Raw genomic sequence first — 25,348 nt, forward strand, 5'->3', positions numbered from 1 at the left:
CATAGACTTTACATATGTAGTTAGGCTTTTGCATGTGTCATGTGTGTGTAATATTGTGCACACTGCACATTGCACATGCTTATATATTGTTTGATGGTATGTAGGTGGTTATGTTTTGTTAGACTAACTAGTATATAAACAATTGTCGAATTAAAAACATGAAAATAATATTTCCTGCGATATTTCTAATTTATACTAATTAACTCATATAAATATGGTGAACATTTTTTTATATAAAATTACTATAAATTGGAAATAGAATGGTAGGACAGAAAAAAAACACCTATCAGAATCAATAAAAACATGCCATTAGAATTTATTAATTCTTGGTGTCTTTCAGCACATGCTTCTTGTTGTTTAACCGTAGAAACATGTGATATTTTTTTCGAGGTATTAATTAGACATCAATACCACCCATGTCGACACATATTATATACTCCGTACATAAGTGGACAACAATTCTCAGAGCTCAAAACCATAAATCGCGTGCTAACGTGCGGCTTGTTTTGTGAATGTTGAAATTTGAAAAGAAACCAAATGTAAGATTTTATTTGATGATAAATGCATGAGGGTGATCAACCAACATAGTTGTCTGGTATATAATTTAGAATCTTCAAAATTCTGAAGAGTAAAAAGTAAAAACTCTAACAAATTCTGCTGCCATTATCCGTGTTCGATTCCACAATATATATAACAAATACAATAAAAATTCAACTTTGTGACTTGTGAGCCGAAGACAACTAAACTTCGATTTGAAGTTCGTTTGTATCAAAGTTTATAACTAATATTACACATAAATAAATGAAACTGGTTACATTATTTGTTTTGAAAGATAAAAATGCATTTTTTTAACCAAACCTGAGTCATATAAAATAGTTTTTACTTTAGACAATTTTTTTTGTCAACATGTATACAAGTTTTTTAAAAATATATTTTTTAACAAAGATAAAAGAATTATTAATAATTTAACTGAACATATTTCAACCTATAGTAAAATAATTTATAACCTGTAATACTTTATACCATAACTCTTATGATTTTACATTAATTTAGAAAATATCATTTGTATATAAAAAAAGATAAAATATTAAAAATGGAAAGAATATTTCATTTCAACTTACTTAAATGGCAGTCTCTTAAAAAATGGCAGTCTCTTCTTATTTTCTCATTAAAAATGCAACTTGTTTGAGTGTTTGATTACGCACGTGCTTAAATGTATCAGACTGTAATTTGTCCAAATTATATATATTATGGAAAATGACTAATTCTATAGCCCTCGCAGTAGATAACGGTAACAAAACAAATAGCACTAATAAAATGATTTGATTTTTTTTCATACCCACTGATACTAATAAATCATTAATTTACTTGTCTGTCACGAAAAATGGGAAAATGATTTGTTTTTGGGGGCGATGGAGTGAAGGTTCGATGAACCTAGGAAGCTAAGAGCATGAGCATTGGTGAACCTCCTCTTGGTGTTTACATGATTTTTTTAATATTTTTTAGTGGATTCATGAATAGTTATGAATTTGTATTTGTTTTTTTCTGCATTGGTGAACTTGTAGAAAGAGTTCATAAAAATAAAATAATAATTTTTTAAAAATTTTTTCAAAATATTCAGAATACATGAATAAAATATTAAAAATATTATTAAATTTTTGAAAACTATTTATTCAATACATTAAAAGAGTAGATAACACAAATTGAGAAATTGAAAAACATACAAAGCTTATTCATCTTCATCACCAAACTTTTACCAAATATTTTCCATTAAATCAGCTTTCAAACGAGCATGCTTCTCTTGATCTCGAACTTCTCTGTGCATGCCTAACATATCACCAGCATGAATACTTTCTCTGCTTGTCACCTTTGAACCTCTGCTTGACTCTCCTGATTCGAACTCCGAAGTATTTATTTGAGCGTATCCGTGTCGTTCGTTCTCTACTATCATATTGTGCAATATGACACAAGTTCTCATTATCTTTCCTATCTTTTCCTTGTCCCATTGTAGAGCTGGGTTTTTAACAATTGCAAACCTCGACTGCAATACTCCAAAAGCCCGTTCGACATCTTTTCTGGCGGATTCTTGCTTTTCTGCAAATTTCTCGGCTTTAGGACCTTGAGGAAGTGGGATGGATTGGATAAATGTTGACCAGTTTGGATAAATTCCGTCAGTAAGATAGTAGGCCATATGATAAGTGTGGTTGTTGACCTTGAACTTAACTTTAGGTGCTCGACCATGTAAGATGTCATCAAAAACAGGTGACCGATCAAGAACATTGATATCGTTGAGTGTACCTGGTAAGCTGAAAAATGTGTGCCATATCCAAAGATCTTGTGATGCCACGGCTTCTAAGATAATTGTCGGCTTTCCTGAACCCCGTGTGAACTGACCTTTCCAAGCCGTTGGGCAGTTTTTCCACTCCCAATGCATACAGTCGATGTTGCCTATCATTCCCGGAAACCCCCGTACCTCTCCAACATCGAGTAATCGTTGAAGATCTTCTGGTGTAGGGCTTCGTAGATACTCATCTCCAAACAATTGTATTATCGTATCAGTGAAATTTTCCAAACATAAACGTGATGTACTATCACCAAGTCGGAGATATTCGTCATTTCTGTCTCCCGATTGACCATATGCGAGCATACATTTAGCTGCCGTACATTTTTGAAGAGGAGATAGCCCGTACCTTCCGGAAGCATTTCTCCTTTGCTGAAAGTAGGGAACTTCACTGCTTAGGCGATCGACAATGCGAAGGAACAATGGCTTGTTCATTCGGAAACGCCGCCTAAACATTTCAGGTGGGTATGTAGGATTTTCCATGAAATAGTCTTTCCATAGTTGATTGTGTCCTTGTTCTCGGTCTCTTTCGATATAAGCTCGTCTCTTCGGTTTGTTGGTTTGACCATCAACTATTGTGTCTATGAAATTATCAACTACTTCGTCGACCATTTCATCAAAAGCTTTATCTGCTTCATCACTTGATGATGAGGAAGACATTGTTGATGAAATTTGTTGATCTTTTCTTTTCTACATAAGGCAAAAGGGGTAAAATAATATTTTTTTTATTATTTAAATGAACAATTTTTATTTCTTGATTTAGGGTTTTATAATTTAAATGAACAATTTTTTTTTCTTGATTAGGGTTTTATATTGGAAATGAACAATTTTTATTTCTTGATTTATGGTTTTATAATTTAAATGAACAATTTTTTTTTCTTGATTAGGGTTTTATATTGGAAATGAACAATTTTTATTCTTGATTTAAGGTTTTATAATTTAAATGAACAATTTTTTTTCCTTGATTAGCGTTTTATAATTTAAATGAACAATTTTTATTTCTTGATTTAGGGTTTTATAATTTAAATGAACAATTTTTTTTCCTTGATTAGGGTTTTATAATTTAAATGAACAATTTAAACATGGCCATTTATGTTTTTCTTTCACTAGCTAGTGTGTTTATCATGGTATTAAAGCCAAGTTTTGAACAAAACTAACCTCAATGTTTGATGACAAGTAGAGGTTGAGCAGAATCAAATGGTTAGTGGTGATCGTGGTTGAGATGAATAGAAGGCAGTGGTGAATGTTTAGTGGTGATCGTGGTTGAGATGAATAGAAGGTAGTGGTGAATGGTTTTGTGAGACAAGTTTTACATATATATAAAGAGACAAGTTTTGATGCAGAACTTGAAGTGAACTAGAGTTCATATATATAGAGAGACAAGTTTTTAACATACGAGTGATTCAAGTTTCACGGGTACATACACCCGTGAGTTACAAAAGAGAAAATGTGGGTACATACACCCTTTAAATCCGATGAACCTAAAGCTAGTGTACAATGAGACAAAATACTACACTCTCCCGTGAATCAAACCTACACCTACAAGCATCAACCCGTGACCTGACATTACCTACACCTACAAGCAGAACCCCGTGACCTGGTACATAAAGAAACCGAGACTATCTTACAAGCATCCACCTCCACACGCATCCACCTGCAACCCGTGACCTACAAAGCAATACATACTGTTAGCATTTGGTTCAAATATATCATAATCAATATACTTAAAGCAACAGAAGTTCACATTAACCAATAACCTACTCAAAAATTCATTAACAAAGTAGCCTCTCACCAAATCAAAGCATTTCAGAGATTAGTTTATTTTTTAGACACACTTCTTGAGCAGAAAGTGTATCTTCATTTCTTGCTAGCAACCGGTCAAGGATTTTCTGTTTGGATATGTGATTTTTCGCGGCTAATATGCTCCCAATCTGATCAAACGCTGCTTCATTCCCGTGCTTCTTTCGTTTGGATGCTTTGCTAGCCTTAACACCATGTGGCCTAACATCTTCCTCCGCAGCCACCTCCTCCGCAGGTTCCTTCTTTTTCTCCTTTGCACCCTCTCTCGACAAAGAATATGATCTCCATTTTTGATCAAACTTAAGCTCTCTCCAACAATGTTCCAGTGTGAACTTGACATGGTAGTCATTAAAGAAGATGTCATGAGCAGCCTTCATGACATCATTCTCGTTTTGTCCACTCGCCTGCTCCTTCAAAGCGGCTTCATGGCTTCCCACAAACTTGCACACCTGCTCATTCACCCTTCCCCACCTCTGCTTACATTGACTCCACTCCCTAGGAACGGAGCCAACAAGCAGAGGGCTAGCATTTACATACTCCTCTATTCGCTTCCAAAAAGCTTCTGCCTTTTGCTCATTACTCACGATTGGATCCTTGCTGGTGTTGAGCCAAGCACTGATCAGCACCACATCTTCTTTCGTTGTCCACTTTTGCCTTTCAGCAGGTTTAGGAACCTCTGAACACCCTAAATCTATTGGCTGACTGCTCTGGGAAGTGAGTAGGTTAACAAAACCGGGAGAATTAAGGGAAAAAGGATCCATTTGGTTTTCGATTAAAGTTTTTAAAATTAGGTTTGTGTTTTCAGATGTGGATTGCGTGGATTGCTTCTGTTTTTAAAGTAGTATTGTGTTTGAAAGGACAAGAAAATTAAACATACCCTAACCACCTAACATTGATTATAGTTAATTACACAACAAGTACTACACAGATAGCATTCAATAAACATCAAATCATTTTTTTAAAGTCGACCATTCATTACGCAACCAACCAAACCGGTAATTCTATTCTAAGCAGTGTAGTTAATTTTTTAAAACTCGACCATTCAATACGTCTACCTAGCTAGCAGTGTAATTAAGCAGTGTAGTTAAGTGTTACCTTTTCTTTTTCAGTCGAAGCAGAGCTTCTCCAAGTCCGCCACCTGCACAGAGAGGTTGTAAACCTCTCCATTGAGGTTATCAACCTGCACAGTTAGGTCTTTAACCTCTGCCTGGACATGGAAACAACAATGACATTGTGTTAGTCACTTAATAAAATATGAAGAACAATATGACAAAATTATTTTTAAAAAAATAAGTGACTTTACCTCCAGTCTCTCAATTTGTTTAGTGAGCTTCAGCATCTACTTGATCACCATCTCAACCTCCTCCAAACGCTTACTGAGACGTTCGATATGCTCCTCGACACCTATCACCCAAGGCTTACGATAATGTAACCCGTCAGCCTTGTTTACAACAAAAACACATATCAGAAGCTCGTTTGACAGTCAAATTATTTTTCGAAATAAGTGAAATGAGAAGAAGCGCTTACTTCGTAGTTTTTGCAGGTGAAGAAACGCTTCCCAGGAAGAGTGTCATAGTCGTCCTTCCCCCAAACCTCGTGAATGATTGTCCCACCACAGGGACAACTCGTCTGAATACCGTTTTCGGAATCAGCCACGTATCCTACCATATCCATGTACTCCTTTTGCCTTTTTGTCTCTCTTATCTCTTCTGCGGGATCCATCTGTACCAGAAACATAAATGATTAGAACAAAATCACCAGTAAATCGCAAACACAAACTTGATTAAGAACCCTAACTAGAAACCCCCAAATCGATCTCAAATCCCATAAACAAACCCTAAATCGAACCCGCATGAAAATTTCAAACAATAAATCAAAACCCCCATATCAATTTTGAACCTTCCCTCGAAACCCCCAAATCGATTTAGATTCACCGACAACGCTTTGGAGCCCAAATCCGTTAAATCAAACCGTGAAAGTTATCGACACTGACCTCAGCTCGTCGAGGAGAGAGTCCGACGTCGATTAGAACCACTAAATCACCCACAGTCGGCGTCGCACGAGAAATCACCTCAGAGAACGAGAAACCTTAGTTTTCGAAAGGAGAAGACAAAATGAATCCTCTCACGCGAATCCCTTTTTTTCTCCGCTTCCATGCGATATCGCGTGGCCACTGTTTCGTCGACACGTGCCATGAACCCGTATCATACGGGTTCACTCCCATGAACCGGATCACCGTTTTAAATCCATTTTTTTTTTTTTTTAAATTTCGGCCCATATGATACCGAACCCATGACCCCTTCTAATTACGTCGATGCGCATGCTCTAAGAGTATGATTATTGCGGGGTTTTTAAGATGGAGTTTTTAGCATAATATAAGAACCCGTCTCTTAACTTTTAACTAAAAAAGTTAAGAACCGGTTTTTAAATAAGAGTTTTAAGAGCCGGTTCTTAGCTTTTTTAATTAAAAGTTAAGAGACGGGTTCTTATATTTTAGTAAGAATTTCACATTAACAATCCTTCGATAATCATGCTCTAAAGGACGAGGAATGAGGTATGAGAGCGACCAAAGAGCATTTAACATTTGTCTTACGCCAATGTGGAAATGCTTGTAACACCATCTGTTTAATTTCTTAAGCGGTCGCATCAAATATAAAATTTTGGATAATGTCCTTAATTTGTGGACACATAAGACCATAGGCTTTATTTATGTAGTTAGGCTTTTGCATGTCTCATGTGTGTGTAATTGTGCACATCGCACATGCTTATATATTGTTTGATGACACGTAGGTGGTTATGTTTATAAACAATTGAAAAAAATCTGTTTAAGAAATTCTGTTAAACAATCGTCCAAAGGATCCTAATTAAAAACATGAAAATAATATTTCCCACCAGAGATTTATAATTTATACTAATTCACTCATATAAACATGTTTAACATTTTCGTATAAATTTGTGAGAAATTAGGAATAAAAATAGAAGGACAGAAAATAATTCACTGACCAGAATCAACAAAAACATGCCATTAGAATTTAGAAAAAAATGACTTTTTAATTCTGAACTTTAAAAAATAAGTCAAAATAACTTTGAACTCTAAAACATAAACTCTTAGTCAAATACGAATAAATCATGAACTTTCATTGACCAAACATTTTTAACTTTGTAATTTATCATCCGTTAATTAAAAGTTAACATGCGTTAAATATCAAAACGTCGTCGTTTTGACAACATGAGAAAACTCTGATCTAAGCCTAAAAAATTCCAATTCATCTCTTTTAAATCCATAATTTCTCATTTCATCTATTTCTCTAGTTCATCTCCTTCATCATCATCTTCGTGATAATCTCCACAGGCCATAAACTTTTTGCAATTCTTGGATTTTTCTTTAATAGCTTCTATTTCCTTATGTGCTCTCTTAGTGAATTTTGCTTTCAGCCGTGAAGTTACAATAGCTCTTTTGGCATTACGAACCATGCACTGTCTATTTATATTTTCTAACAACTCAAGCAAAGGTTGCTAGAGAGAGATGATGAAGGAGATGAGTTAGAAAAAGAGATGAGATGAGAAATTAGGGTTTTGAGGGAGATGAATTGAGGATTTCGAGTTTATATTAGAGTTTTCTTGTGACACTAAACGTCTATTAGCTTTTAATTAACGGGTGATTAATTACGAAGTTAAAAGGGCTTGGTCAATGAAAGTTCACAATTTATTCGTGTTTGACTAAGATTTCATGCTTTAAATGACATGGAGTTCAAGATTATTTTGGCATATTTTTGAAAGTTCAGGGTTAAAAAATTAATTTTCCTTTAGAATTTATTAATTCTTGGTGTCTTTCAGCATGTGTCATGTGTGTATTTATTATACACATGCTTGTTGTTGTTTAACCATAGAAAGATGTGATAGATATATTTTCTTCTAGGTATTAATTAGACATCAATACCGCGCATGTCAACACATCATCTTTATATATAAAGTACAGTTTAATCACTTCTCATGATGACACGTAGACAGACAGCTAGATAAGTCGATCGATCTCGCGGCGACACGTGGCATGTGCTTTCGAAACACGGCGTTTCATTAAACGCAATCGTGAAGGTCTTTCTTCCTGTTTTGCATGTTTGGCTCTGGGTAAGTTGTTCTCTGCGGCCCGGAACGATAACATTCTCTCTCTAACCCTAATTGCTAGATCAAAGCTTCACGGATCGTCTCTCCATTTCTGCTACGGTGATGCATGAAGCCTGAAGAATGTAGGTTTTGTGTTTTCTCATGAAACCCCGGCTGATAGCAAGTGACCTAACCCTCTCAACCCGCATGTCTTCATCCCGTTCTTTGTTGTCCGCTGTTCGAAAGCTGCAGTCAACATGACGAATCGACTCAATGGGTTTCGATTGCGTCGTTTGATTGTCACCACGATCAACATATGTTGGTCCCCCTCTTGCAATGGGAAATCAAAAACGGTCCATAACATCTCATCATTTTATTCATCACAATCATATTAATATTAACTCTTAAATCTTCTGCAGAACACAATGACAAACTCCTCTCGCTCTGAGCTATCGCCTATGAGAGGAAGCCTAAGACTTCCTGGATGAAAGACAATCGTCGGAAACGAGATCGGCACAGTAGGAGGAAAGCTGCGACGGAAGAAAGGAGGAGGATGAAAGCGGTGAAGGATAAAGAGAAAGCCATTGATGATGGTGAAGAGGATAGAGAGAAGAGATCACTAATGGAGAGTGGGACAAAGCTAAGGCCAGGATACATGGTGATAAACAATGGCATGATTCATTATCAATCAAAGGTAACTGCTTGGAGTCTTGAGTATAAATTTGTTTCTTCTCTGCAAGTTTTCTTTGTCCCGAAAAAAAAATTATATGGATTCATTGAGCTCTGAAGCAAGGAAGATGATGACTATGTAAGTCCTGATCTTCTTTGTTGGCTGAAATGGTAATGTCTTCTCTGCAGCCAATTAAGGTTTTTAACATGATTAAGCTCCATGGGAAGTCTATACGCGTTAACAAAGGTATCGTCTTTGTTTCTGGAGCATCCTATATTTTGTTCATTAAGAAATTCTCATGGAACTATCACTCTTGCGGATGGCTCTCTTAGGAATTTGCTAACACTTTGTTTCTTGGATTGAAATTCTCAAGATACGAAGAGCTTGGATGTTGGTGCTAACCTTTTCATTGGAAACCTTGACCATGCAAGTATATGTCTTGGTGGTAATGGTAATTTTACTCTAATTTATTGGTACGTACGGAAACTACAATCTCTGATAAGGTTCGGTTTTTACAAGATGTGGATGAACAGACTTTTTGTGATACGTTCTAATCCTGAAGTAGAATCTTTGTTTTTGTTTATGTATTATCTGTAATCTATGAGTAATTAATATGTCCTTTGTTGTGGGGAAAAGAATTGCTGTACGCATATGAGTAATATTTTCTCAGTTCTTCATTTCAGATCATGTAAGGATCGTGATACCATGAACTCACGTGGTTTCGGTTTCATCAGTTATGGCTCCTATGACGCATCTCATGCTGCTACTGAGGTAATTCTGTTTAGTCTTAGCTTCTTTCGTGGTTATTACTTTTATAAACCTGGCTATCAGAAAGATTCCCAAACTCCCAATATGTTTCACATAAATATCTTCTCTATCAACTCATTCTATGAATGAATATTGCAGGGAATGGCCGGATAATATCTGAGTAATTTTCAAATAACAGTCTCTTAAGCTTACAAGAAAGACACCGACGGCGAGCACCTACAAGTCAGTAATCATATGTGCAACCTCTACAATGTTTAAACGCATTGGTCTTCCAAAACCAAACCTGAATAGTGAATACTCACAACGTCTAAGCACACTGCTATGCAGGAAAGTATGGTGTGTCTTACTGTGTATGTCGGCTCACAATTCATTGTTTACATATATTATTAACATATAAGTGTAGATACACCACAGTTAAAAATTCTGAGTTTGTCTCTTGCGGTGACGAAACCGAGGAGAAGATGAGAGCTTTAATGAAATAGTTTGGGCTGTAAGGTCAAGATCCAAGTCATTAAGAGAGAAGCTCACTTCGTTGTGGTCAGAGAACATTACAGAAGTTGCAAGAGAAGGAGGAAGTGACGAAGTAGAACTTAATTGGGACAGCTACGAAAAAGCAAACCAAGAGATTTCATCTGACAAGCTTAAATTGGCTGAAGAGAAAGCAATAACAAAGGAACAAGACAAGATGAGAGCAGAAGAAGCTGCACACGGCAAGTATAGAGAAGATGAGGAGAGTTGTGGAAAGAAATACATCACGAGAGAGAGAGACCAAATAAAAGGAAGGACTAAAAAAACCAAACAGAACAAGAAGAATGCAACAACTTCACGTTCTAAACTGAAGAAGAGACTCACAAAGGTATAAGAAACTATTCCTTAGACGCCTCAGACAAAGCAAGAAACTAACATGATGATTATTTGGTTTTGTATATTTTTCCTCTCAGATTCACAAGAAGAAAACAAGTCTTGGTATAATTCCTATTGGAAAGTATATGGTGGTCAGTTACAGCCAAGCTGGAGAAACTGGACTTGGAACTGATAAGGAAAGAGAGGAAAAGGAGGAGGAGGAGATATTTCACTATCTGATCATATCCAAGCTGGCAAGAACCAACAAGGAAATGGTTTTCCATCAAAATTTTGTTTTTTTTTTTACTCTGGAATCACTGGATCCTGATTAACTCTTTTCAACTCATAGTTTATAGAGATGTCCCATTACTGATAAAAGACTGAAAATATATGATAAAGAAATCAATTCTTAACAGAACAGTGCTTCTTTAACTCAAAGTCATTTAACTAATTCTCAGTCTCTCACTCAAGCCAGAGTGACAACTGACGAACAGCTCCTACACATGAATATCCAAGAAGGTTAAGCTACTTATCAATGGTATTGGTTCTCAGGTTTACGAGAAGAAGATGAGAAAGACTTCTCACAATATCCTTAAACTTTACATTAACAGATTCTCTCTCAGTTTCAAGCTTTTTCAACAGTTTCTTGATCACAATGATTCTAACGTACAACGCGTATCCTCACGGTTTTTTAATAGAACGATGTTTAGCTAACAGTTATCATTACATACATAGAATATAAGAGTATTTTTCATAAAAACACATCAACAGAGATGCATAGCAACGAAAGATTTGTATGACGATGCTATCTATCTTTATGGCAACACTGAGCTCAAGAATTGGGACGTAGAGTTCGTCAAAGTTGAGTATCAAAGTTAATAAATTAGAGAAAATCACTCTATTATTAATTCTCCCTCCTTGAGTTTCACAAAATGAGTTTAACAGTCTCATTGAAGGGTTTTTCAAGAAGATTTCAAGGCAGCCGAGAAAGAAAAATGGTAAGTAAAGATGTATATTAATGCAAAGAATACACAAAAAAATGAAAGATATTATAGCTTAAAAATTGATTTTTTTTACAAAATTGTAAATATAGTTAGATCGATAAACTATTTTATCACTAAACCAAAAAGAACCTATTTATAGGTCGATTTATTTTTAAGATTGGAGACGATAATTCAATTATCTTAAAGGTATTAAAAAAATCAGTTGTAAATAAAATTATTATTTTTTTCAAATAAATTTTTTTTTTCATAAGAACCTGAATGAACAAGATAAAAGACTATTTGATCATATCGAAAATTTAATTTAACTTTTTATTCATTTAGCTTGATTTCTTGATTATAATTTTAAGTTATGAAAATTAAAAAATATGAGTACAAATAGTTTTAGTTTGTTCATCATGAATAAAAAAGCAAATTCTTATTTACCTACCATTATATATTTGTGTTATCGGTTCATTGTATATTTAATATATATTTAAATACAAATGAAACCGAAAAATTAAAAATTTAATTTAAAATATATAATTCAAGCAATAATGAAAAAAAATCGTAGAAAGAAACATCGTCTCAAGAAATAATTCGTAGAAAAACTATCATTTTATATTTATGATTAAGTTTTGTTTGAGGTTAAGCGCTTACTTATTTTAATGTTGTCTCTGAATTGATTTCAGTTGTGTTTAAGTAGATTTTATGTATACTTGTCTCATTTTTGTAAAATAAATCATATTAATCACCAACTTTAAAATAGAAAAAAATCTCATAATTGTGTTGATCAAGCCACATGGATCCGTCAAAAGTCAATCATTAATATAATTAACTAAATTAAATGATTTACTTTTTCCTAGATGAAAATGACTTGGTTAACGAAAAATGACATTTATTCATATTTGACTGAAAACTGAGAATTAAAATTGGTGCAGTTGTGAGTTGGAAATTTTTTTGGCTAAACTTTAAATTTTAGAATTATTTTTTTTTATTTTTTCCTTTATAAATATGAATAAACATTCTCAACTAAAACATATATGTCCACGACCAGATCAAATAAAAAAAAGGTTCCACTTACAACACCATATAGGATAACAACCCAAAAATAGAAACTCATTTTACAAACAAAATGGTTAGTTCGTAAAAGTTATCCTAATATTTTTTTTCCAATACATCACCACCTCCACTCTAGCTACTCCAACCAACAAACTATCATTGTTTGTCGACCCAAATACACTCTATGTGTTTTCATATGCAAAAACACAGTATACCAAACAGTGTACCCTCCAATATACAAAACACAAATCTCTGAACAATAAAAATACAAAAAATGTAACATAAATTCAAAAGGTAACAATCCGAATGATAGGTATATCTGGAATAGTAGGTATATTTTCTGTTTGAGAAACAATTTCATGTTTCCATGTTACTTTGTTTAAGTTGAAATACTACAAAACTACTAAATTGCAAACTTATATCTAATATTTGCTTGACTGGTGTGGACAAGACCAAACAATTAATATGATCTAAGTCTTTTTTTTCATATTTACTATTTACTATTGTATACGGTTACTAATCTAAAAAAGTCCAACAATTACACTCGCAAGCCCACCTATTCTTTTTAATATGTTAATTCATAATGTTTCTCAAATTTAAACATTATGCTTTTTAAACATAAAAGAATACACTAAATATTAACAAATAAAAAAATTAGTTTTTGTAAACTTAATTAATTTCACCATCTCTCGAACTCGCTCACACCAGAATAAATTACTCCCTCATTTGGTCTAATAACAATAAACTTATGGTGAACAAAAAATTTCAAAACCAAGAACATTCACACAATCAATAAATCCAAATACAAACAAAGAAAAACTTCTGAAAAGTATATTTTAAACAAAATTATATATCATATTCCGCGCGTAGCGCGGACCGATCCTAGTATATATAATGCCACAGTTTACTCTCTTCTTAAGGCATCCACATCTTAAGGCATCCACATCAGCGGTTCATAAAGAATGTGGGGCCCACTTAATGTCTGGTTTACTTTGCGAGACTGGGTTATGGGTTTGGTCTGATTTCTGTATTCACGTTTGGTCTGATAAATTAATAAAACTTTGTGTTTTAAGCGTTGCAGGCTTAGGGCTTCCATGTTATCATCTCTTCCAAAACTCAACCTGGCCATCTCGGCTTTTCATAATCTCATCTCTTCACCTTCCATGTGGTTCAATGTATTTGTTTTAATTCTGTCATAATGGTTATTCACATTGAATCCAGTTTCTATATCGACGCCTCCGTTTCCTTCATCACAAATCTACAAATATGAACAGGTTGAGAGTACGATCGATGTTCAGAAGGGGATTTAGGTTCCTACTTTGAAAGAATAGGTATCTATTTTGATATTTTTTGTTTTTCATTTTCGATTCTTAGGGATTATGTAATGGCCAGCGACGGGAAGAGGTTTGTTCCGGGTTTCACGTGTTCTGATTGTTAAGAATTCCATCGATTTCTTCGATTTTTTTTTTTGCTATGTAAATGGGTATTACTTTTCACTACCTGATTTGAGCCATGTTTCTGACTCTTGAAGGAAAACTGCAAGGAGACTCTTCTGGAGAAAGAGATACTTAATTGATTTAGTGTGCTTTGCAAGAATGGGATAGAAGGTGAGACCCAAAAAGCCGAGACTGAGAAGAAAGGAGGTCGTGGACGCAAAAGAAAGGCTGCTACTCAGGCCACCAGTGTAAGTTCAATATATAAACTTCATCTACTCTCATGATTGATATATTTTGTGGTTCAACTTACTTGGATATTGGATGCTTTATTCTTCATTCAGATGAAGGCTAGGAAAGATGTTACTGCTATGATTTCACGATCTAAAGAAGGTCATGAATCTGCCAACTCAGATCTGAGAGAGGAAGAAAGAGTCATGAAAGAGCAGAGTGAAATTCATGGGAATCCCTCTACTCCTCCTTGATTGGAGATCTCAACAATTTCCTCTCCAACTCTCACGAGCAGGTACCTAATAGGCTTCCAACAAAGTTTAAATCTGTTTCACCTTTAAATTATAATATTAAATGGTGCATCTTTTCTCTTGGTGAACTTTTTTATTAATTTATTTATTCCTTTTCTACATGCAGAAGAAGAAACGTTCTATTTAGAGAACAATCAACACACACATGAAGCTTTTTTTTATTTGCAAGGCTAGGATTGTCGAGGTCTTGAGCCAAAATGGTTGGTACTTATTCTCTTGTACTCGCTGCAGCAAAAATTTAGATAGATCTCCCGCATCTCTCCGCTGCAACCAATGTGTTAATCACAATGTCACCGGTGTTGTAAAGTAAGAAAGGTTAACTTATTTTTCTACTTCTATTTTTTTATGAAAATTTGATGCGTGTAAAACATGCAGCAGGTAAGAAGAGAATGAAAGCCATAGGTAGAGTTGATGTACCTCAAGAAGCTTTCATGGCCATCCTCAAACTCGAAAGGGAGGTTTTGTAACACATTAAGTTGCTCGATAAAAAGATCTATTAAATTATATTTCATTTGATCCCTTTGTAATAGACTATTTTCACACCTAGTGCAATCTTGCTTACTTTCAACTAGCCATGTTTTCTGTATGTATTCCTGAAAATGGTCCGACGACATAAGTGGGCAAAGGCTTGACAAGAACATTTCTTCAGATGTGTTAAACTTTTATTTAAATCATAATTAACAGAAACCAGACAGCTATCTATTACAACAACTCAATAACAACCACGTCCTCTATTTCAAAACAACCAATTTTATAACTTTTGAGATAAAACATACTATTAAGAAGAGATCACACATCAAAAAAAAAAAGAAATAAAGTTTTGAAACAGAACATACTATTAAGAAAAAGATCTACATCTAGAACAACAATTCCTTTTTTTTTAATTTGTTCTTGTCAAAACCAAGAGCGACTCTAAGACAAGGAACTTTTTCGAGACCCATATTGTCAAGAACGTTTACAGAGATAGTTGGATGGATGTGGAGTCCCATACTGCAATTAAACTCATTGGCCAACTCCACCAGTAAACATGCAGTATTAAGATATACATCACTTTCGCATTCGCTATCTTCATTTGCAGCTCCAGTTAAATAGAATATCAAACATTATACAAGTGCATTAGTATGAATTTAGACATCTCTTCTCTTCTTATACATCTCTTCTAATAATCACTACGACTATACTAAACAAAACACTTGGCTCTATCTCCCATAACATTTTGAACTACAACAACACATGTAATTTTAGCATCCCCGCGCTATTATATAATGCGTACCCTTCTGAGTGGACAACAATACTCAGAACTCAAAACCATAAATCGTGTGCTAACGTGCGGCTTGTTTTGTGAAGTATTGAGAAGAAACCAAATGTTAGATTTTATTTGATGATACATGCATGAGGGTGATCAACCAACATAAAGTTGTCTAATCTATAATTAAGAATCTTTAAAATTCTGAAAAGTAAAAACTCTAAAACAGTGCCTTCTGATGTCAATATCAGTGTTCGGTTCCACAATCTCTACTATATAAAAGGAGCTATTTTTGGAGATTCTAAAGGGTGCCACGTCGGCTAAAATATTCTCAGCCAATCAAGTTTACACGTCAGCTTCTTCTCAGACTTCTTTTCAGCTATACCCATTATACATATACGACGGCCCACAATATAATTTGTATTTTGTTAGAGCCCAATTAACAATGCATCTTCAAAGCTCCTTAATTAATCATCCAGACGAAACTTGGAGCACCTCTCCGCATCCTCTCTCTCTCAATTGACAATAGCTATGTCTCTTCAAATTACCTTCATTACTCACACATCCCCCTCTTCAAATAAAAATATCTCCATCGTCCTCTTCCTCAGTCGGTAAAAATTTATTCACGCTCATTTGTAATATCGACATGGCAAACCGATCGACAGACACCACCGCGAAAGTTCCTTCTGCACTTTTCTTCAACCAGATTTTACCGGGATCTGGAGAGTCAAAGTTTCTGTTGATGATTGATGAAGAGGTACGTGCCGACTGCCTACGTTAAACGCTCTTATTTTTCTGCTTCCTCACTGTTTAGCTTAAAAAGGTATTATATTCAGTATATGTTCATCATTGACACCACCGCATTTGCTAATTTTCTCTCAATATTTCATTAGATTCATTAGTCTGTTTACTTTCTTATCGAGAGGAATTTTTCTATGTTTTAACCGTATAAATCTTTTATACATAAATAATTTAATCATATCTATGATCTATAGGGTACTGTTTGTTCGACAACAAATTCCCAGGCTGTTTTATTCTTCAAATGATGTTACTTAGGAAGCTTTAAACGATATGCAGGAAAGTTCCAGTGGAAGTAACTACCCAACTTATCCGTGGAGAGGTAAAGTCACTTCTTTTGCCCCTCCCTCTCTCTCTCTCTCTCTCTCTCTCTCTCTCTCTCTCTCTCTCTCTCTCCCTCCCTCTCTCTCTCTCTCTCCCTCTTATGTTCTACGCCTAGCAAGTGTACACATTTATAACTATTGCTTAGTAGAAATTTCCCTTGGCGTGTCTGACGTCAAATTTAGTTGTCTGATTTTCAGGATGAAAATGTAATAAGATAATCAGTGAGTATGTTGACCAGTGTAAAAATTTGATATGTAACTATCAAAGTAGTTAGTGTAATACTCACATTTACAATACCTAGCAGGATCTGTTTAGGTGTATCCTCAAAATCATCCCATAATATTGTTTATTATTTTGGCATTTACAATAGGTTTTGTATCAAACCTATGTTCATGGCCAATCTTATGCTATCAAGGTAAGCTATTGTTTTTCCCTTATTAAACTTTATTTTGCTTGGTTTAGTTGATGTTGTTCATTTGAAATATGATACTCGATCGAGCTTCTAGGCATTTCACAAGTCGCAACTATTAAGGCCAAGGGCTGCACCTTCGGAGACGGCTATTAGTGATGTTCACCGTGAGGTATATATAATCCATTTTAAATACTGCATTTCTACGGGTTCATTGTAGAGAAGTTATTCTTAAACAGAGTTTCCACCTGTTTTGATGATTCCACAGTCGAATTGAGATGCATTAACAAAGAAGCTATGAAACAAAAAGAAAGGGGAGGTCTAAGAGCACTCTAGAAAACGGTAATGTTGCATTTTAAATCAGCTTTTAGTAGACAAAAGTCTTGAAACTATTCATTGTTTATGTAACTCTTTTTTCCCTTTTTGTCACAATTGTCTCTTATTCTATAGTTGGTTTGTATGGGTTTATTTGGTTCCATATGGATTTTCCGTTATGTATTGTGATTGAATGGTCGTGGCATTACTCATTGCATATATAAAGTGTATGGGATCAAATGATCAGTCACACATGTGTGGAAGAGGAGGACAAATAAAGAGTTGGTGAAAGCTGCGAACCAACAAGAAAAACAAAGGTACAGTTACAAATTTCACTATAATATATGACTATCTATCTTCTGTCTTCCCTTTGTTGTTGTCACTTGGAGTTAGAATCTAATGAATCCAGCTTAATGTTGTAGTGTATACAATGGGATATATATTTCAGTCAGATTTACAATCATTGCAGTTGGATAATCTAACTATTTCATCAATTAGATATGGACCATGATAGGTTCTCCATCAATCTTCATAGGTTTTTGTGTGAGTAATTACAAAATAGAATTTGGAATGAAGCAAAAGATTATCCGTGAGAGATGTCAAACCAAGTCATCAAAACAAAATTTTACATTCATTGCTAGAACAGTACAAACCAGCTGTTCAAGGATTTTTCCCCTGGGAGTTACATCATGAATTATCTTATTATTGTTAGGTTTGTTTACATCAAAAAATGTAAATGGTTTGTTTATTTTACACTTGGTGTTCTGTATAAATATAAATGAGCACCTTATGACAGCCATTGTACAACAATGATTATATATTTTCCAGTCTCCAGTCTTAATTGCTGTGATTCAAATCCGACTTTGGTCTGAGTTTGTCATTTAGTTGACCTATGTTGTGGGAGCCTAGATTTTTTTTGTTTTATGTATTGTAGGTACCAAACACAAGGGACATATTTAAGCTCACAAGCGGGTAATCGACCTCTTCAGCTCTTTGGAAGTAATGAAGCAGATCACTTACATCACTATTGAGCCTGGTATTGAGGAAAAGTTCAACAAAAATGTTTCTTAGTGCATGTGGTTTAGTTTACAAATTGTCTTTGAATTCCTACGACTTTGTCTTCACTTCCCAAATCAATAAATGGGTCTAAAAGCCATAACCAAAAGAGTAAGAACACTATGTAATACTCAGTACAACTTATAACTAGATGATTGACCAAATAAAATAAAACTATAAGAACCCAAAGATTAACATTAAAAACAGGTTTGAGTTGAACTTATTTATTGTAATATTAAAAGACCTAATTTCCTTGATTTTAAAGCATTCCACGATCATATAAAAATAATATAGTAAAGATAATTATTATGTCAAATTTATTGTTAAGATTTGCTACAAATAAAACTCTCAGTAGCACTCAAAGTTTAAACAATAAAATAGTTCATACTATGACAAACTCGAAAACAATTTATATTACCTAAGAATGATTCCTTATAGTATCCAAACAAGATATCGCATTTAAAAATCTTATACTAATCTATTTACTCTTTTTTCTTTTGTTATTACAGAAACTGTTCTTTGTAACAACACTAAAAACTTGCTTCTACTTTAACACCAACAACATTGACATCATACAAAGCTTTATGTGGAGAAAAAAACTAAACTCCCATACACGAAGTCGTCGCTCTACTTTAGATCTAACAACAACGAAATGATGAGGACCTCAAGTCAGTAGCTGGACCACCAGCTCATGCGATCAACCATACAAGCTACACTAGAGCCAACAGCGACATAGGTGCATTCAAAGAAGGATATCTTTGCAACCATGAAGAGTTTAACCGTGAAACCAGTTGCTATAGATTCTCAACTCAACCAGAGCACGCGGCGAATTGGTTTCATACCAAAAGGAGTAATGGTTTATGAGATATGCCATTTATAAGTCAGGCTATCTACACTTCATCCGAATTGATCTTTTTAAGGAAAGTAATTCTTTGCTTAAGGATTGTGCAACTCAAACTCACGTGTGGGAACCAAGAGATCATTCATTACATCGAAGACCACTTGGAGAGTTGTTGGTATTCGAACAACAAAATTTGATTGCAACAAAACTTTATAATCAATTATCTGCGCGTAGCGCGGACGACTACCTAGTATATATAACAAATACACTAAAAAATCAACAAATGCATATAGTTACAAAAAAATATTCTACAAATGTGTTTATTGTTTAAAAGTGATCAAAGTTGTGAGCCGAAGAGTGAAGACAACTAAACTTCGATTTTGAAGTTTATTTGTTAACCTATTACATCTAAATAAAGGAACCTGATTACATTTGTTTTGAAAGATAAATATGCATTTTTTTGTCCAGACTTGAGTTTACTTTAGACTGTCTCCCTCAGTGAAATCTTGGTAGGAGTTAAGCAATGAGTACATTGTATGACCTCAAAAGTGAAAAGAAGATTGAAAATTACACAGAATCATAGTATGGAGACAAGATCAAAGTAGCTACCAGGTGCGAAAGGTACGAGGTTTAGTCTGAGCTCTGTTGATCTGATCTAGGTTTAGCTCTTTGAATATCTGACATTGGTTTAGCTTCCTCCACGAATATAACCCTTCCATCCAAAAACTGTACACAAACCAAATCAATAGTTAATACAAGTTGGCAAACTTTTTATTTGAAACGAACCCTTTCTTGGTCTCAACCGACAAGCGTGAGAGTAATGTGTTACCTTTCCGTGCATCCCTTCAGTAGCTTTCATTGACTCCTCCTCTGTTTCATACCGCAGGAAAGCAAACCCTCTTGGTCTGTTTGCTACTTTATCCATCACCAAGTTAACTAAACGGAGACAATCAAGAAAATGAATTACATTTTGAGTTTTCTTACCTGATCATCGTACATGGTAACTGAACAGACACCTAATTAAAAAGATCTGACAAAGAAGTTGAACAAGGGAGGGGGTTATGGGTTACCAAGTGTGAGCTTGCCAAACTGTTCAAAAGCTTTTCTTAAGTTATCTTCAGTTGTGCGGAAAGAAAGCCCTGTGCATAATAAAACCATCAAACGCCTCGTTATATGAAGTTCAAGTCTTATACGGTAAAGGTAGAGAGACAAACTAGGCATCAAAAGGTGGTAGAAAGCTAGCAAGTAACAAGAAAAAACAGAAGAGAGCATTAAGCCTCTTTTGGCCATTTCTGAACACCACTAATTAACTTGCAACAATCCCCTTAACATAAAGCTTAACAGCATCAGAAAGATATATCTATCTCCCCAGTTCATCAGAACATATACCAATTAAAGAAAACATTCTTCTTAATTTTCAAACTAAGGATGTCTAGGCCAAAGGCCAACTAATCTTATAGGAGACCGGTACCCGGCACCAAGTTTACTAAATGAAACCTAAGACATGGTCTCATGAACTTAGCCCCAAGTTTATTAGTCTTGTCAAACAATAGCAACTTAATTCCTAGCCGGAATCAAAACCCATGAGAGATATTTTACTCAATGCCCCAAATTCTCCACTTATCACCAGGCTGCCACCTGCATGGTTAAAAACAATAATTTGATTTGGGTGCTACTCGGGCTTGTAATCGTATTCCCGTTTTCATGTTGATTTAATATATTTGAATTTAAAAAAAAAAAACAGATAGATTCCCTCGCCCAAAGAATCTCTCGAAAAAACACTAGTCATGTTCAACTAAACAGCAAAGAATAATAACGTACAGTGTGTCCATAACCACATTTAGTTCACTACAGAAGTATCATTCATGAATTTGAGATTAAGCAAAAGATGAAAGAATCGAAAAGAGAACTGGAAGGAGGAGAAAGGAAGGGAACTTACCAATCACGTAGAGTTTCGTATTAGGACCAGAGATAGACGAAGACGGTGATGTAGAATCCGACGAAGACAGACAACCTGAGATGATTACTAATCCGCCGAGCTGAATTTACCACATTGATTCGTCCGCGCCAGTACCTGGAATAGGCACACGAAGAGACGCTGCAGGTGGCCCATAAGTTAGGAGAGAAGAGACCATGTCCAGAAGACGACGGTACAATGACTTATATCCCTAAGCTATTAACTGCCATTGTTCGCTCCCTCTTCTTCTTCCCCGTATCCTCCTCCTATACCTTCATCTTTTGAGGGTCTAATTGCTACTTTCGTTTTTTTTTTCTCCAACACACACAGTTTTGACTCAAAGATTCTGTTTCTTTGCATTTAGCTGCTGTGATATGCGACCGCAATTTTAATCAAATTTCCATTAATCGCAACTATCAGAGCAACAAGCTGTGCTCTCTGGCAGTCACAAAAGGCAGCGACTAGTAAAATAACAGGCCTTGCAGTCGATTTATTCAAGATCAAGAAGATTGCTGATTCATTTTATATACACATTAGTTACATGAAAGCCAAAGATTTCAAACAATTAGTGGATTTCAAATGAGTCTATCTAAACTAAATACCCTGCCTACCTAACAAATCAATAAATCAAATCACAAGACTTTAACTTTGACCTGCTCTTTACCCACTCCTATTAAATCTTTTAATTACAATCAAAAGTTGCCATCATCCTTGGCATTTCCGGTTAATGAACACTTCCAATGCTTCTCTCATCCACCCATTCCGACACAACTCCATCGCTTCAGACAAACAAACCCACTTCCGTTGTCTAAACCCAGATTCGGGCCAAATCTCAAACTGCTCGCTAACGAGCATAGGAAACATGTATCCGTCGTGAACCATCATGTTTTCTCTTTTGCTTTTGTACTGCCACATCCCAAGTGATTCCTCGAGCTGTCCCGTAACACCAGCTTCCTCTATCGTCTCTCTCAAAGCAGCTTCCTCAATTGATTCGTCAATCTCCCAACCACCTTTAGGTAATAACATTCCTTTCTCTTTCCTCTGTGCGCTTATTAAAAGAACTTCAATCTCTCCACCACCACCGTGTTTCTTGTATCTGTACGGTATACATCTGCAAGAAACAAGAATCAGATTCCATTTTGAAAGAATAAATCAATTTTTTTTTTAAATTAGTTTTTTTTTGTTTAATTTTCAATTGGACGTAACGTACCCGACGACTTGACGATACCCTGTGGTGTTGTAGCGTTGCAGATCTCTTCCGGTTCGAGAGACCAAAGAGATTACTTTCTTCGACGGGATGTTGTTGTTGTATGTCGGAGGAAAGTGTGATGCGATGTTTGAGTAGTTTGAGATGCATAGAGAAACATATAACTCTGTCATTGTTTTTGTTTGTCTTCTTCCTTTTCTGCCGAAATTGATTTGATCAAGTCTGAGATAAGATTGTGAAGATAATTGGGTTTGGGGAAGTGTATTTATAAGGAAAATATCCCACGCGCTTTGAAGTAATTTAAAGTTAGATTATACACTTTTTTGGTCAAATAACTTCCTCCTGTATTTGAAATTAGTTCGGTTAATGGAAGGAGATTCCGGTTTTGTTTTCGGTTATTGAATTGACTTTATCGGTTAATCAAGCTTCTGTCTTCTATTATTATTTTGAGATTAGTTCATGTGACAACTGTTCCCACATTGTAAACAAAGACAGATTAGAACGAGGTTCATAACAAATTCACTTCATCATCTTCTAATCTTAGATCATTTTCTACAAATTGAAAATCAAACTCTGTTGTCAACAGACTCATCATACATTACCCCCACCAACGCGGAAAAGAAAAGAGTGTTGTGGAGGGGGGACGCGCTTATGCGCGTGGAGAATCCAACAAGTGGTGAAAGGTCACACAATATGAACACGCATGTAATTCGGACACGGTATATACAGAGTATTTAGCTGTGTTTAGCATTGGCTTTTTATTTTATTTTAAGCTTATGAAAAAAGAGAATTATTACTCGTAGCACGCACATTTCTAATCATAAATCTAGCTTATGAGGCAACAATGACATTAATACAAATCACAATACTACGGAGGACATACTGATGTGTTTCAGCCACAAACGTGAAGCTATAAACTTCATTTCTAGTTTTAAGAAGAATCAAAATCATCTCAAAGCCAAATGAAGCTAAATCCCAAGAAACTGATAGCTAGGGCTGCATTTTCCGTCGTGCTGCCAGAAGAGCTCTCTGTTTCATTTAGAATATCACATCAGTTACATAGATAATTATAAGATTGTAAATTCAATATAGCAAATCTAAAATCTAAGCTTGATCATATCAGAGAAAGTAATTAAGTGCATACCGGTGGTCGTAGCTCCCGGCGACGTATCAGGCGAAGAAACTTCAGTGGGAAAATAAACATATTAATTAGCATGGTGTCGTTTACATAACACATCGCGATTATATCAATGAGACGCGTATTTAATCTAAGCGATACAATAGTCACACTTAATATAGCTAGAGCTGGACGAAGAGAACTCACCAGTGCTATTGCTACAAAGTGATTCATCATAACTAGCTCCACATGAATTAATGAGATTTAGAGCGTCATCTTGACTGATGTTAATGAGTGCAAGCATGTCCGGATGGTTGAGGAATCCGCATAGACATGTCTCGTCTTTCTCGACGATCTCTTTTACCGGATTGCAACACCACGGCGGCGGAGGAGAGTCCGTGTTAATGTACGGATGACACGGTATTAGTTTTTCTACGCATCGCATTGCTTCCTCAGTTTGTTCCATTTGTACTGTGGCTTGAACGGAGTAGAGAATTACGAGGACGGTGGCTACGCCGAGTGATCTTGTAATATCCATTATTTTATACAATATTTGTTATGCAACTTACCCAGTGTTCTTGTTTGGTTTTAAATAACAAGTATGCATGTATTTTTCTAATATATAGAAAGGATACGTGGGATTTTTTTTTTTGTTGATTTCTTGGGTGGTCAACTATATATTTTGTTTCTGAATTAGTTGAACAATTACCTGATTTGTTCTAATAATATTGAATGCGCAAAGAGGATTAAAGACTTTAAAACTATAAAATTAACGTCTTAATCCAAATTCGTGCAATTTGACTGAATATTAATTACCCGGCCTAATGCATGTAACAATGATATCTTTTTCTTATAATCTATTTTTAGTGTCCATTGAATTAGAATAACAAATATGTAAAGTAATTTATATTGTTGACCAATAAATTGGATATTGTATTACTAGTCTCACGTCGATGCTCTCTCTTAGGCCTGGCCAAAATAACCATAACTGGACCGAAATACCCAAAATCGGAACCGGACCAATATCCGAACGGTTTTTATATTTTTATATCCGAAATAATATAACCGAACCGGAACCGAACCAAAAACCGAACGGGTATCCGAATATTTAAAAATATTAATTATATATACATATAACATAACTAAATATTATTTTTAATTTAAAATTATATTAAAAGTATCTGAAAATAGTTGAAAATAAATAAATTATTATAAAGTATCCGAACTACCCGAAAGTATATGAAATTATCCGGATAGTTTTATCCGAAATATCTCAAATTTTTATCTAAATCATCTTAATTATTTGATATTTTACCCTAAATAACCGCTATTTTAACCAAATTATCTTAACTACTCGAATTATCCGAACCCGAACCAGATCCAAATGAGAACATAATTTTTTTCGGGTATTTTCTGGTTCCTACATTTACTATCCAAAACTATCCGAACCAAACCAAACCAAAAATATGTCAAGTAGTAAATGGATCATTTAGCCCTCCATCCGAATTATCCAAAACCCGAAAACCCTAACATAA

At 35.0% G+C, this 25,348-nt stretch overlaps 5 protein-coding genes and 1 pseudogene across 5 annotated transcripts; 1 reads left to right on the forward strand and 5 right to left on the reverse strand.

Moving 5' to 3' along the window:
* Nucleotides 1–1,319: 1,319 nt before the first annotated feature.
* Nucleotides 1,320–8,013, reverse strand: LOC106380386 (putative nuclease HARBI1). The gene is made up of 3 exons (XM_048748605.1): nt 5,237–8,013; nt 3,956–4,009; nt 1,320–3,911 (listed from the first exon to the last, which is right to left on the reverse strand). Exon 3 carries the CDS (start codon nt 2,999–3,001, stop codon nt 1,754–1,756), a length of 1,248 nt encoding a protein of 415 aa, XP_048604562.1. The 5' UTR covers nt 3,002–3,911; nt 3,956–4,009; nt 5,237–8,013; the 3' UTR covers nt 1,320–1,753.
* On the reverse strand, nt 3,966–4,902 carry LOC125582268 (glutathione S-transferase T3-like). Its single transcript, XM_048748869.1, has 2 exons — nt 4,177–4,902; nt 3,966–4,064 (listed from the first exon to the last, which is right to left on the reverse strand). The coding sequence occupies exons 1-2, from the start codon at nt 4,900–4,902 to the stop codon at nt 3,966–3,968; spliced, it is 825 nt and encodes a 274-aa protein (XP_048604826.1).
* Nucleotides 8,014–8,717: 704 nt separating the features above from the next.
* LOC106378114 (splicing factor 3B subunit 4-like) lies at nt 8,718–10,941 on the forward strand. The gene is made up of 6 exons (XM_048748606.1): nt 8,718–8,939; nt 9,104–9,161; nt 9,289–9,366; nt 9,586–9,686; nt 9,822–10,539; nt 10,625–10,941. Exons 1-5 carry the CDS (start codon nt 8,730–8,732, stop codon nt 9,834–9,836), a joined length of 462 nt encoding a protein of 153 aa, XP_048604563.1. The 5' UTR covers nt 8,718–8,729; the 3' UTR covers nt 9,837–10,539; nt 10,625–10,941.
* An 8,867-nt stretch (nt 10,942–19,808) lies between these two features.
* Nucleotides 19,809–21,849, reverse strand: LOC106378115 (annotated as a pseudogene).
* Nucleotides 21,850–21,951: 102 nt separating this feature from the next.
* On the reverse strand, nt 21,952–22,950 carry LOC106381308 (nudix hydrolase 21, chloroplastic). Its single transcript, XM_013821210.3, has 2 exons — nt 22,700–22,950; nt 21,952–22,600 (listed from the first exon to the last, which is right to left on the reverse strand). The coding sequence occupies exons 1-2, from the start codon at nt 22,867–22,869 to the stop codon at nt 22,195–22,197; spliced, it is 576 nt and encodes a 191-aa protein (XP_013676664.1). The 5' UTR covers nt 22,870–22,950; the 3' UTR covers nt 21,952–22,194.
* Nucleotides 22,951–23,648: 698 nt separating this feature from the next.
* LOC106380384 (non-specific lipid transfer protein GPI-anchored 8) lies at nt 23,649–24,351 on the reverse strand. Its single transcript, XM_022696522.1, has 2 exons — nt 24,021–24,351; nt 23,649–23,725 (listed from the first exon to the last, which is right to left on the reverse strand). Exons 1-2 carry the CDS (start codon nt 24,349–24,351, stop codon nt 23,649–23,651), a joined length of 408 nt encoding a protein of 135 aa, XP_022552243.1.
* Between the last annotated feature and the right edge of the window lie 997 nt (nt 24,352–25,348).

The sequence above is a fragment of the Brassica napus genome, chromosome C2, assembly GCF_020379485.1.
Source record: "Brassica napus cultivar Da-Ae chromosome C2, Da-Ae, whole genome shotgun sequence".
Lineage (NCBI taxonomy): Eukaryota > Viridiplantae > Streptophyta > Magnoliopsida > Brassicales > Brassicaceae > Brassica > Brassica napus.